Raw genomic sequence first — 15184 nt, 5'->3', positions numbered from 1 at the left:
TTTCCCTTAATACTCAGATAAATAATTAATATAGCCAAAAAATGAACTTTTTAATAACTGACTCTTAAAAAGCACTCATTCTATTCAAATAAACTGCACCTTTGGATTAAGTACTTTTGTCATGGCTAATAAATTTTAGTTTAATGAAAGAGAAATTATTAAATTATGTAGACAAGGAAATACTAGTGCTGGGAACCTTCTGATGTTAGCCATGAATGAGAAGATATAGTTTATTTGACTGTGTATACAAAATATAAGCATATCACATGGCCTCTTTGCAAATCAGGTGTGCCTTTCAGTGGTACTCCACTGTGCTGAGCCCCAGCTTTTCTGGAACCAAGAATGGGGGAAAAATGCTTGAGGGTGTGTGTGGTATGTGTGTGTGTGTGTGTGTGTGTGTGTGTGTGTGTGTGTGTGCATTTCCACTGAATGGTTTTATTTGTGGCTGGCATGCTGTTTTTGAGCTCATGGGAATGATATATTTGTGTCTAATATGCTATGTTTTGTTGATATCCCATAGCAAAGCTTTATGTGTTTTGAGATGAAAATTCAACACAACTCAGTTTCGTTTATCTGTCTATATTTTTACTTTAGCTTGTCCTGGAAATCCACTGCTTTGTATATAAGATCTTAAAAAAGTATTTTAAACAAGAACCACTTAGAAAACTTCTCTAAGGTCATTCTCACTTTATGACATCATTGGTTATTGCAACAAAATAAATTTTAATTTTTTTTTATGAGAAAATTCATTAGCACCTTAAAACCATATTAATAGAAATTAATGAGTCCAAAACCAAAAAGAGGTTTTAGATGTTACTTATTTTAGAAGTTTAAGCAGAGTCCTATTTTTAAAACTATCCAAACTATAATAAAGACCTGAACATTTCAGGTTAGGATTATCATTTTAATCCATTCAATGTAAATTTGGTATATTATCTGGGGAATGGATGAAGAAATTAGTTTCTGCTATAATTGAACTTGCGCAACCCAACATTAACCAATTTCATTGAAAAGTGGAATTTTGTCATAATTCATATTGTCTTGCAAGGATTCCACACAACAGGTCTGAATGATATTTCAACACACTGCATTGAATTGACAAGATACTTCGTAGGAAGTTAAACTAATGTTTTTTACTAGTAAATGGTATGAACTTTTGATAATGACATGTCCAGGTAGTTCATCAGTTGTAACAAATGTACCACTCGTGGATTCGATAATGGGGGAGGCTGTGCATATGTAAGGGCAAGGGGGATATAAGGACTTTACACTTTCTATTCCCTTTTGCTGCAAATCTAAAATGTCTCTAAAGTATAAACTCCATTAATTAAAAAAGAGAGAGAGAGAGAACAAACTTTGGAAAATCACAGTGTATCTTGGTTACAGAATAGCAAGAAAAATCTAGAACCACAAAAGCATGAACAAGTGAGTGAGTACAGGTCTTACAAAGCACTAGATAATATTCCCAAATGCTAATATTCATAATGTAATGTGCTTTTGGATGATGCTCTAGCCCAGAGGTTTTCAACCGGTGTCCTGCAAGAATTTTTAAAACATGCAATACCTGACTATTTAGTTAGGGCCTCTGACCTCTTTTCCCTTAGATTGTCAAATAAAAAAAAAAATGACAACAGCCAACACAACAATAGCCATCTAGTGTGAATTAAACAAAATATACCTTATTTTTGTTAGATTGGCAAAAAATATATAATATGTATTTTGGTGTGCTGCAGAATTTTAGCAATTAATTTATGTGTGCCATGAGATGAAAAAGGTTGAAAATCACTGCTCTAGCCCTTCTAAAAGTCCCTGGTTAATAAATAGTAATAAAAAAGAGGTATCTCGCCAGTCAGAGAAAGATAAATATGACATGATCTCACTCATTTGTAGAATATAATGAACAACATAAACTGATGAACAAAAACAGATCCAGAGACAGAGAAGCATTGATCAGACCATCAAACCTCAGAGGGAAGGCAGGGAAGGGTGGGGGTAAGGAGGAGAGATCAACCAAAGGACTTGTATGCATGCATATAAGCATAACCAATGGACAGACACCATGGGGTGAGGGTATGAGTGGGGGAGGGGGGCCAATGTGGGGAGAAGAAAAAAGAGAAGAAAAGAAGAGGTGTCTCACTGCTGGGTGGAAACACTAACAGCCCTGTGTGTTTTTCGCTCTCTTCTCTCTTTACTACTCTGACCAGCCATATTCCAGGTGGGTCCTAATGCTGCCTGTGTGGGACTCCAAGAAAGGGTAACTTATAAGAGTGGAGCCCTCGATCAGCCCACATTAGACTTACAGAGTCTAATTTTTGGGTCTGTGTTTCATTGCTGATCAACCTAGTCTATCCTTGGGCACAATTTTGTACATAATTCAAGACCAATACTTGTCTAAAGTCACATATATTTGCATCTATATATATACATTCATCATTTTTTTAATTTAAATTCTTTATTGTTTAAAAGTATTACATAAGTCTCCTTTTTCCCCCCTTGACCTCTCCCTGGCTGCTTCCACCCCCCAACACATGCCCTCACCTCCCTACTGTCTGTGTCCACTGGTTACTGTCTGTGTCACCTCCCTACTGTCTGTGTCCACTTGCATGCATACAAGTCCTTTGGTTGATCTCTTACCCCCACACACACATGCATCATTTGTCTGTATGTATATATATGTACACACTTATCATATGTATGTACATCTATAGATAAATAAATTTTAAAATTTCCAAATGAATATCACATAGGCATTTTGAACAAATGGCACAGAGTCATAACCTAGAAAAACAGGTCCTGGCACAGTGATATCAGAACCTTAATGCTCACCCTATCATTGTTCATGACTCACCACTAATCAGCTTGGCTCACTAAGTCCCTTACCCAGACTTGATCCCGTCATCTGTCAGGCAAAGATCACAGTAATACCTTAGCCTAATAAAATGCTTTTCTTCCAAGAAGATCAAAGCAGATGAAAGCTTCTTTTATTTAGCTCTTCTTATTACTCTAGTGACATGGTACATGTCAGGCAAATTATTCACGTGTGATCAACTGAGAAAATGAGGTAGTGAAAGGTGAAAGATTGGCAGGAGGGTATACAATGAGGCAATGTTGGAGCAATGACCAAACCCATCTTCTCTCTCACTGTGTGTTCTTTGCTACCTCTGCATCCTGCTACAATACAGATAACTTGTGCTTCTGTCACTTAAAAATGTGATTACAAACGCCTATGTTGCCTATTTCAAAAATAATGAGGAATCTCAGAGGAAAGGGGGGTGGCGAGGGAGGAGATTAACCGAAGAACTTATATGCATATTTGCATAACCTATGGACACAGACAATAGTGCTGTGAATATCTGGGGGGTGAGGCGGGAAGGGGGAAGTCAGTGGGGGGAGTTAAGGGGACATCTGTAATGCTTCCAACAATAAAGATAAATTTACAAAATAAATGTGTAATATAAAGATTTACTGATCATTTCAGTCAATTCATAACAAACTGATTTTTACCTATAAATGTTTGACTTTAATAACATCAGAGTAAGGAATGTCCACTATTTAGAAACTCCTAAAGCAGTAATTGAATGTCTCTAGTCACAAATGAAAGAAATTAGATTCAAAATCCCCGTGCTCTTTTGATGGTTTCTGTAACAAGTGGTCAAACCCAGTTATCAGATCCTAATGCCTCATGAAATAGATTACCGCGTGTGAGTGCCCCTGTGCAGGAGAGCCTGCGAAAGGTGGGCTGCACACTCCACACCCCGCCCTCACCAACTTCCTGGGAGGTAGAAAAAGAGAATTTGTACAAAGGGTTGGCCTGAAGGTGAGTAACAGTTCTTTTGCTTCTGGAACTCTCCACTCAAAAAGCACATTCACTTTCTAAAGTCCTTCTCAGACTCATCAGAAGCAAGACTTGCTCAACAGCTCAAGGATGAATACATAGAAAGCGATAGTGCAATGATACTGCAGAGATTTTGATAATGGATCTACCCATGAGAGAAGAAGGTTTTTAGATATTTAAGAATGTTAATATGAACAATAGCGATATATAGAAACAGTTATGAAATTGCAAGTGAAACGAATCAGGCAGCCATTATAACAGCTTTTCTAATAATGAAAAGGAATTTCTAGGCAAATGTGTTGTCTGAATTCTGAAAGAACAAGAAAGAGACAGACAGCACATGTCTGCACAAATGGCACCCCCCGCCGCCCCCCGCCCCCCCCGCCACCCCGGGCCTGAGGGATTTATGGGACTCTGCAAGAGCCAGGGAGTTTTAAAACTGCTATGACACAGTGCTTTCTCACGTCTGCAGGAGCAATGTTGGAGTCCTCAATCAGCCACATTAGGCTTATAGACAGCAGAACCCTCTCCAGGAAAGGAAAGATCCAGGACCCACAGAAGCTGTTACCCTGACTCTCTGTTAGTCATACGTTGGACCACCTTGACTTTCCTCTGCGTGGAGAATAAAGGATGCATTTCACTCCTTCATGACTCTTTGGACACATGAGCCATAACTTGTGAATTTAACCAAGAAGTACATTTAAGATACACCTGACAATGGAGAACGTAATCTTTTCTTTGCAGTGATTGATCTAATGAGGCCCAGGAATTTGACAGGCCCCATGGCAGCATGAATGGGTCTTTGGCTATGGTATTTATACTACTAAAGTAAAATAATTTTAACATTTGCAGGAGGTCCACTCTCATTAATAATTCAGGCCAGCCATGGTTGAAAGATGTGAGTAACATAAGATGCTTGTGCAAAAACTGAACTAGTCACTGGTACTTGTACCTAGGACAATGGTGTGATCAGTGGCACAATATTATATTAGACATATATCAGCAGAATAAAGAAAGTCAATTGTAACTGCTTGTGGGTTGGCGTGCTCTTAGTTGAGTGACAGATTTACAAGACACATGGCCCCCAGATGAATTACATGCTGTGATTCAACTTTTAAACTAAAAAAATGACTTTGACTATATCAATTCATCTTAACCTGTCAAGGTTTTCAGAGAGAATACTTTCATTTGATAAAAGATATGACAGTCCTTTGTACATCAAAAGGAATAATTCTGATGTGCAAATGGCCCTGTGAAACAAGTTCCAAAATAACGATCATATTTTTAACTTGACCTTCCTAAAACATATGTTTTATCTCTATAAATTATTGGATTTGGTAAGATACTATTTTTAATAGTAGCTATAAGTTGTATTTTAAATGTATTCAATAGTGATGACAAGGTAAAATCAGTTTCTCAGAAAGATCTCACATTAATTTATCCCATACTTAACATGTAGTAATGTGATCATTAATGTTTCATTGTTAGATCCTAGTGTCACAGGACAGGAAATATAAAATGCTTTCCAATAATCTACCAACCAGAACACAGATGCCCATCACTTGATGAAGGAGTGCTGGGCCAAACAGGCAGATACCTTTGAGGACCAAGACTGAAGATTTGAAAAAGAAAAAAGTAAACTATTCAGAGCCATTCATTCTACAAAGGCAGATGCTGACTTAGACACAGATTGTGATCTCCTTTGACACCGGGCTCCAGTGTTTTATGCAATATTGATCTTGGAGGCTTTTCAAAAAGTGGTAGACTGCCCAACAGCTGGCCTACCAGATCATGCCTTGGTTGAAGATCAGAGCGAGGACGTTGCCACTGATGTCAAATTCGGTGTATGAAGGCTAGGAGAGACACAGACATTCACTGGATTAGTATTCTCATGGGGCAAATATTGCAAGGCAAGTGGTTTGTGCTTCTGCATAAGTATGGCTAAGCTCTCAACTATTTTCTTAACAATAGCGGGATGATCAATATAATGAATAATTAGCAATAAGTTAAGTAATAAAGCACTCTTTTCAGGGTTGTAAAACTCATCTTAGAATGCTGTCATTCAGTGCTGTGAAAGCGTGGTGAGGCGCGCTCTCATACACTGCTGGGGAGAGTAAATATCAGAGCAGCCTGTTAGAAAAACAATTTAAGGATACGTATTTAAAGCTTTAAACACCTCACTCTTGTTGACCCTCTTAAGTCTACTTCTCAGAATGTGTCTTAACAAAGCTATCTTAAATGTTGAAAAACATAAACAAGCCGTGATGAAGCCATCAAAAAATCTGATATTGGTTCAGTAACTGAAGTTTATCTATAATATGACATATATCGCAGCTAATTACATCATTGTTGGAAGAGTGTTTACATACACAAGAGAAAACTATATTTTAACATTAAACGAAAAATATACAAAATTATACATGCATTATTTTATGAACTCTTTATGAAACTATGTATAAAGAAAAGACTTGGAAGTACTCAACAAAATCAATAGTTATTTTGTGTTGGGGATGGGTTGAAGCTTTTATTTTCTTCAAGTTTTATATGTTGTAAAAAAATTTTTCAATAAAAATATGTGAATTTCTTTTACAATAAAATAAATGTAGAGAAATACAACAAAAGTTAAAGAAGTTATTCAACTGGCTGTGCAGTGTTTGTCTCTGGGATAATACCATCCTGCTTATGGCGGCAAGTATCAGGCAGTTCTTTGTGCAGAGGGGCCATTGATAGGAACTGAGATAGGTATCTGTCCTACGGTGGCCCATCCAAAGGCTTCCTGGTGACATATTAGGCATCCTATAAGGAAAGCTTCTACCAATGGGATAAATGCTAATGAGCAAAGGCAATAAAGTTTGTTTCTACTTAATTTTTTTAAAACTATATACTTACTGATTTCAGAGAGGAAGGGAGAGAGAGATAGAAACATTGACAATGAAAAAGAATCATTGATCAGCTGCCTCCTACATGCCCCACACTGGGGATCGAGCCTGCAACCCAGGCATGTGCCCTGACTGTGAGTCAAACTGTGACCTCCTGATTCATAGGTCGATGCTCAACCACTGAGCCACGACAGCAGGGCTGCTTCTATTTAATTTAAAATAGAGAATAGTCAGGAAGGAGACTGAGGAATTGGTAACAAGAGAAAAAGAGAACAGCAAAAAGATTGGAACTGAAAGGACCAAGAGACCATGAGCATGGCAGGTCCCTGTCACTATCCCAGATGTTGACATCTGCACATGTAACTTCAAGTCATATGTATCCTTATAATAACTCTCTCCCCAATACACACACACACACACACACACACACACACACACACCCTGAAAGTGTCTCTGTTATTCCCAAACCCAAGAACCCAAACATATAGTTGTAAGAAGGTAGATATTTGCTAAAAAATTATTGGATGCTTTGCTAAAGAATTCTTGAATCTAGGTCAACTTCATCACATTCCCAAAGGCAGTGGTACTCTCCTAGTTAACTGAAAGATACAAGCAATGTGCCTTGTTAATAGATTCAGGGGATAAACAGCAAATGGCATAACAAGAATGATTAAATTACAAGATAAAATGATACAGAATGAAACAATATATAGGCCTCTTATACTAGGCAGAACAAAGATGACCTGGATGATTTCAGCACAAATTCACTCAAGATATTGCTAAATTATATACAGAATGTTTGTTAATTATCTAGATCCATAACATTCATAAGATGCTAAAAAAAAAAAAAGGAGGCTTTGTTGACAGTTTTTGTTATAAAATAAACAATGAAAAAAACATGGCCTTCATGGAGAAAAAGAAATTGCTTCTAATCATGAGAAACATCAATTCTGAGTCTTTCTCCTTCCCCAGGAGAACTTTGCTCTGGATCATATATTCTCCTCTCCTGGAGCCCTGAGAGATCACATAACACATTTGACAAATGCTCAGCTGGGTGGCCTGTGACATCTGTGCACTTAGCGCAGCTCTGCTCTGTGTCAGTTCCAAAATCAAATCTTGGCCTCTTAGAATAGTGTCATGATTTAGCCCAATAAACCACAGACAGTGAAAAAAATCCAACCTTTTAGAACTGCATTCCCTTTATTCTCACGAGCACTCAAACCTCTTAAAGGTCATTTGAGATAAGATATTTTTGTTACCAGGTGAGTAGAAAAGCTCAAAGGACACCCAGGGTACCTGTTTGCTGCAAGGACAGCTGGAGGAATAGAAGCTTTGATGCATAAATTGACAACGAGTATAGAGCAGCCCTACCATCGCAGGTGGCTTGGTGATACAGATACCTGACAGGCATGCAGACCTGAGAGTAAGACTCTGCCCAACCATTTCCTAGCTGGGTGAACTGGGCCGGTCACTAATCTCTCCTGGCATCAGTTTCCTCATAGATAAATTTATTAAACAAATTAGATTAGGGGTTGGCACACTATGGCCCAGAAGCCATATCTGGAGGATGGGGGAAGAGGCTTAAAATCATGGCTTGGACTTTCTGATGACCAGGCCTCATCCTGAAGCTCTCCAAGTCCACAAACAATGTTCCTATCACTCGAGAAATTCCAAGAAATTTAGGAGCTCTGTGTCAGGAACCAGGGTCAAAGACCCAATATTAGAACAAAAGATGTTCCTAGCACTTTTATTGCTTATGAAACTACAAAGGTATTAGGAGTTATGCGCCAGGAGCTTGGAATGAAGACCAAAGTAAACATTTCTCATTATATCACACCTGCAGAAGCAAAAACATTATCCAGCCATTTCTAGAGAGAGTTTGCTAACTTCTAAATAATTTCTAAAATCCCTTTCTAATCTAAAATATGTAATTGGTTGAACATTAGACCCAATTATTAAAGAATTGTTTTTCTGTAAATACCTTAGAAATTAATTTAATTCTGTAGACATTAAGTCAGAAACTTCCACTCTAAAGATAAAACAAATGCGAGAAGGCACCCCCTTGCGTGCACACACACACACACACACACACACACACACACACACACAATTAAATGCTCATTCTTTTAGAGATGGATTTTTTAAACATAGAAGTTTATATTATAGTTAAATTTTTAAGGCACTATTTTAATAACATCAGTGTAAATCAATTTGCAATGCGTTTAATTGCCTCTAAAATCTAAAAAGCTTAAAGGTAAATGAAGTGTGGGGGATAAAAAGGTTTTCTTAAAATCTGAGCTAATGAATGTTTCAAATGGGATACTTATAATAAACTCACTAATAAGATTTTCAAGGGTCAGCAACCAAGGAGCCCATTTGGTTTTGGGCTAAGGTCCATAATAGTCAAGGGATTGGAAATTACCTTGTTTTATATTGGGATCTTTGTTTGTGATGGGCTAGTCAGTCTTCTAGACAGAGGGAAGACATATGGTGCTCATTGAACTAAAGAGCCTGGGAAAACCCATTCTCTGCAAGTTTAGCTATTTGGGGCAGATCATCAACCTCTGAATATTGTGAAGTGCAATTCAAGATCTCAGATAGAATTATATTATTGCAACAACCTGCTTGACTTTCTTCACACAAATCTCATTTCCCACAGTTGGAACCACTCCTCTTAGAGCTGCAGGCTGGCCTGCCTGTGTCTTTAAGGCAATGCTTCTCAAGTGTGGTCCCCAGACCAGCGAGCAGCTGTACCTGGGAACTTGAGAGTAAATTCTTAGGCCCAACCCAGATCTCCTGAATCAGAAATCCTATCCTGCCTTCAGGGGATTCTAATATATGCTCATATGTGAGAACCACTGACTGAGGACAAATCCTAGCCTCATCTGCTAGGATGACTCAACACCTTGAGGTTTGCACTTCAATCCTAGTTGCCTATAGACAGATACTGTCCAATATTCAAGTGGAACTTCAAATCCAGCCTGTGCTGTCCCTTTTCCCATGTTCTCATCCCTTCATGGGATACCCATGACTTCTTACTGATTCTTTATCATGTCATCTTCCTGGATGGCTAAATAATATCTTCTTCTTAGCTAGAGAACATCAGTTTGTCTTCTAATTCTATATCCAAACCTCTTCTGCTAACTTTATTCTACTGCAAGTGACCTGTCTAAGCCTGGGAACACCTTACGTTGCAAATGCCATAGATTGGCTCATGAATTAGTCATCATGTGGCAGAGTCCTTCAAATGTCTAAGGTTAAGCATTACAGTGAAAACCAACATGATGGAAATCTAGTTGATGGCTTTGAAGTTGATCAGACATGGGTTCTAGACTTAGTTCCACCATTGATCAGCTTAATGTATAATGATGGTATATTCATATACAGAATATCACACAACCATTTAAAAACTATGTCATAAAAGAGTTAACAGCATAGGAAAATGGTCACTGTTAGGTGAAAAAAAGCAGGCAACTATTATTAAATACATATTTTAATAAAAATGTCTTTTATCTATTTGAATAATATATAAAAATATACCTTTATAATATATACACATTTTAAATATATGTTTATAAAAATCTATAATGAATCTACAGTATTTGTTTACTTACATATAAACAAATGTTAATACTATGTGATTCAAATAATCCAAATAAGCAATGCCATAGTGGTAAGATTACCTGTGATTTTTATTTTCATATTTAACTCATAGTGGATTTTACAGATTTTTCTCTGCCTGCACTGCCCATGTTTTCCAGCTGCTGGGCCCTGTCTTATACCTTGTCCCTCACTGAGAATGCTTCCTTCCATTTCAAGCCTTTGAAATTCTGATCATCCTTTAAGACTTGGCTCAAATGCCTCCTCCTCTGTCATGTCTGCATTTCTGTTGACCTCTACTCTTCACCTCTGTAAGTCCAATCACAGTAGATTTCTCCCATGGCATTTGCATTTTCTGCTAGGTACTGACAATGGAAGCTTGCAAGATTAAAGAGTAGTAAGGAATGTAAGAAACTGATGAATGAATAAAACTGAAGAGGGCAGTGGTTTTTCAGCTCCTGCCAATTTCTCTGGAGTGGGAATATGAGTCTAAAGTTTCCAGTCCTTCCACTACATTAGGAAAGCAATAAATCCATATTTTGAAAATGTAAATCTTCCAGTTCTAAAATGTTAGCTCATTAAAAACAAACAAATCACTCTGCAGACCAAAGGACAAAAACCAGCTATAAGGTGAATCTAGCTTGCAGGCCCAAGCGTGCAACCTCTCCTAAGACTTACATCTTTTCTATCTCTGTATCCTTTTGTCGCCCAGCACCAGAATTTGCTCATAATGTTTCGCACCTAGTAGGCATTCAATTTGTGTAAGTTGTTCACTTGGTGGACCAATGATAATCGGATCCATATCAGAGATCCACCATCCAACTTCAATGCTTTAAAACTTGTTTTAATGCTGAACTTCTCTCTGAAGCACTTTCCAAAGGTAACATGGAAGAAAATTCTTTCTCTATAACCCAAGACAGAAACTTGTTGTTGTTGTTTTTTCTGTACTTTGTACTAATTCAAGAGCACTGTCAGTACTCAATGAATAATAAATCAATCATTTAATTACAGTGTTTATGCATCCAGGTCATGTTGCATTGACTTCATATTTAAAGCAAAATTTTCTAGCACTTAAGAAGAAAGGGCTAAAAAGCAAGCATAAGCTAAGCAATAGTCTAACACACAAAAAAAAGGGCAAGTTTTATGTCTGCATCAGAAAAGCTGAATCAGGCAAGGAAAACAGAAATGAAACCAAGCCAGCTGAATACCTCATAGCAGGGAACGGGAAAGCAATGCAACAGCATCCTGGATCTATAACATTACCTCACTATCAGTCACCAAAGAGCATTACCTAACTGCTTTTGGCTCGTCTGAGAGCCACTTTCAGTGAGGATGATAGAGATGACCTAAGAGAAGGTACGATTTCAAAGTCAGATAGCCAGGCAGAGGAGCTAGCCCGGAGTCTTAAAGACAGTTCTGAATGTAGGACTTGTCCTGAGACTTGGTGCATGAGACAGGAGGGAGATCAGCAGTAAAGGATATTACTTCACTAGCGAGAAAAGAAACATCGTGGGCTCAAAAACATTAAGCCAGAGCTGACTCCATGCTTGGAAGCAAGCAGAAAGCTGCCAATAGATGCATGGTGTTGCCTTGATGGTGCTAGAATGAGGAGGTTCAACATTGAACCAGCCAGTCAACTCCTAATGCTTGCCATGTGACAGGCATACTAGTAGTTCTAAGCATAGAGGTCAAGGCCTCTGTGTCATAGAGCTTTCATTCTAACAGAGATGCATAATAAGCACTTTTAAAAAGGGAAATGTCAAGTAGGTATGCGTCACATGAAGAAAATAAAACAGTGTGCTGAGGGTGTCTGGTAGGCTACATTAGAATGGGCGGCCAGAGAAGAGCTCTAAAGAGATGACATAATCTGAATCTTTAATGACAAAAAGGAATGAGCCATGCCAAATTCTGGGAATGTGCATCCCTGGAGGGAGGAATAGCTAGTGACAATGAAAGGACCATCTTGTATCGGAGCATCAGAAAGAATCCCAACATTTGTGGACTTTACATTGAAAGAGCAAAAGTAGTAAGAGGTGAGCTCAGAGAAAAAGAAAAGAAACAGATCATATAAGGAATTAAAGGGCCTAGACAGGGGTTGGGAATTCCTTCTAAATAAGCTACTGGAGGATTTTAAGCAAATGAGTACAACCAACCCCCAGGTCATATTTCTCAAGATGACTGTTTTATTTGCAAAAGAGGCACAGTGGGCCGCTGGAGTATGTTAGAACACAGACATGTGCTTGCTGCCACCTTTGAACTTAGTGTGGTGACCCAGGGTTGAGCGTAGACAGTGAGCTGGTGATGAAGACAAAGAAACCTGACTTCCATGTTGTTGTCATGGGAAAGAAAGTCAGCTTGCTGGAATTCAGCTCCAGCACTTGCCAGTGCCCTGTCAGCACCCTGGGCTTTCCTCGAAACCTCCTCAAAAGCCCCCTGCTTGTCTCTGCTGAGCTCTTCTTAGATTGTGAGCTTTATGAAGTAAGCACTATAGTTAATAAATCCTTCTATTTCCCAATGTACTGCACAGAGACTAGCCATGATACCTGTCTAGGAGTTTATTTAGTAGCATTTGAGGCATTAATAGAATAAGAGGTTGATACTACCTATCCTGCCCTGTTTCTGGAATGCTACAAGTTTCATGGGGAGGGAGTTAACTCTGGGTCCAAGACTTACTGAGCTCACCATCCATTGCTTCAGCCATCCTGTGCTAATTTATGAGAATATGTGAGCCATGATATTCATGTCTGACCCGCTCTGAATTAAAACCATACTCATTGGACTCCATTTATAGTAGTTCTCCCCTTATCCACAGTTTTGCTTTCCACAGTTTCAGATATCCATGGTCAACTGTTGTTCAAAAATACTAAGTGGAAAATTCCAGAAATGAACAATTTGTATGTTTTAAGTCACCCACTATTCTACATAGTGTGATGAAATCTTGCACCCCCCTGCTCCCTCCTGCTTGGGATGTGAGTCATCAATTCATCTGTATTCAGATGCAGATGCACCCCACCTGTTAGTCAGTAGCTATCTCAGTTATCACATCAATTGTCCTGGTATTGTAGTGCTTGTGTTCAAATAACATTTTTACTTAATAATGGCCCCAAAACACAAGAGTAGTGATGCTGGCAAGTAAGATATGCCAAAAGGAAGCCATAAAGTGCTTCCTTTAAGTAAAAAGGCATGTCTATATAGGGAAAAATAATGTATATAGGTTTGATACTATCTGTGGTTTCAGGCATCCACTGGGGGTTTGGAATGTATTCTCTGCAGATAAGGGGGAACTACTGTATTGACATCTAAAAAGTAGATCACGCCCTGGCTGGTTTGGCTCAGTTGATAGAGTGTCATCCTGCGGACTGAAGGGTCCCAGGTTCAATTCCGGTCAAGGGCACATGCCCGGGTTACAGGCTCGATCCCCAGTAGGAGTCGTGCAGGAGGTAGCTGATCAATGATCCTCTCTCATCATTGATATTTCTATCTCTCTCTACTTTTCCCTTCCTCTCTGAAATCAATAAATAAAAATATATTTTAAAAATAAAATAAATAATAAAAAGTATATCCCACCCTCTAAATTCTGAGATGTTGTCTTCTTGCATAGTGTGTGTAAACAATGAGCCACAAGAGAATAATCTGATAAAAGAAACATGAGTATCATACTTACATATCCATATTCTAAATCCCAGCACCAGCAGTAATTGCAAAATCTTACAAAACATGCCCGGAGAAAGTCGCCAATAAGGATTGTGACATAAGTGGTCAAAACATCAGAAACAGTCAGCCGCACAAATTCCTGTGGAGATATTATCTGCATTACAATTTGCATGTTTGTCTTTAAATGGTCCTAGTGTTGACAGCGAATTTGTCATGTTTCTAAACAGTATGAGCATGGAAACTGCAATTAATGGTAAAGAAACTAGTCAGGCATGTCTAGCAAATGAAGAATGCTTCACCCTTATTTTATTGGTCTAAAAATAATTATTTTCTGTTCCAAAATCATTGTATTAAAAGTCTTATTACTGAGAAACTTTTATAAGCATCATATAATCCCCCAAAATAGGAAAATATTGGCCATCTGGAAGTTTAAATTTTAATATGGCAAACAGCAATATTTATAAAGTTTAAAGACAAACTTGGAAAAAGCACATGCAGCATAGATGATAGAAGATTTGTTTTTCTAACACATGAAAACTTTTACAAATCAGTATGACAATAGATGGGTGATTCAATTAGGAAAAGAATTGGCAAATGTTGCAAACAAGAAATCCTCAGGAGAAAATACACAGTCAATTAAAACATTGGAAAATACTTAAACCCCAGAGTAATATAAATTAAAATGAGTTGCTTTATTAGAACACCAATAGGTAGTAAACGACTCACTTTGTTTGAAAACAAGCCTTCCGTTATGTGCAACTGTAAAAGGAGAACTTCCCTCAATGGATGGATGTGAGGCATGCATGAAATAATGTGTATGAAATACACAGCCAGCACATGGTAAGCATTCAATAAATCTTAGCTGTATTTTATTAGTTTAAGCAATAAAAAATTAGGCCACACTTACGGAAGAACTATTGACTCTGCTCTTTTTTAATCCATTAATTGTCATGCACTTCTGTTTGTGATATTACCTGTCCCACCATTGTTTCCCAGCAGGGTCCTCGAGGTACATCTGCAGGGTGCACAAAAAAGGGTGCCCCAGTGCTGTTTCCAGTGAGTGTTGCATTGTAGGCCTTGATCATGTTGGCTTCCCACAGGGTAATATTGACCCTTACTAGCTTTTCCTCTTCAATCTAGAAAGCAAAGCAATAGCAACAAAAGTGAACATAACACAGATATCAAATGCACGTCTGGCAGTCTTGAGACTGAGAAT

At 38.2% G+C, this 15184-nt stretch overlaps 1 protein-coding gene across 1 annotated transcript in view; it reads right to left on the bottom strand.

Moving 5' to 3' along the window:
* Window positions 1–15184, bottom strand: part of TMC1 (transmembrane channel like 1) — a 325206-nt gene that overhangs the window by 15432 nt on the left and 294590 nt on the right. Inside the window, exons 14-16 of the mRNA XM_054727564.1 lie at window positions 14943–15104; window positions 13979–14107; window positions 5621–5688 (exon numbers count right to left, since the gene is read on the bottom strand). Coding sequence (XP_054583539.1) covers window positions 5621–5688; window positions 13979–14107; window positions 14943–15104 — 359 coding nt within the window. The remainder of the gene's footprint in view (window positions 1–5620; window positions 5689–13978; window positions 14108–14942; window positions 15105–15184) is intronic.

Source organism: Eptesicus fuscus, chromosome 15 (assembly GCF_027574615.1).
Source record: "Eptesicus fuscus isolate TK198812 chromosome 15, DD_ASM_mEF_20220401, whole genome shotgun sequence".
NCBI classification, from domain to species: Eukaryota; Metazoa; Chordata; class Mammalia; order Chiroptera; family Vespertilionidae; genus Eptesicus; species Eptesicus fuscus.
This window is presented reverse-complemented; position numbering and strand designations above follow the sequence as displayed.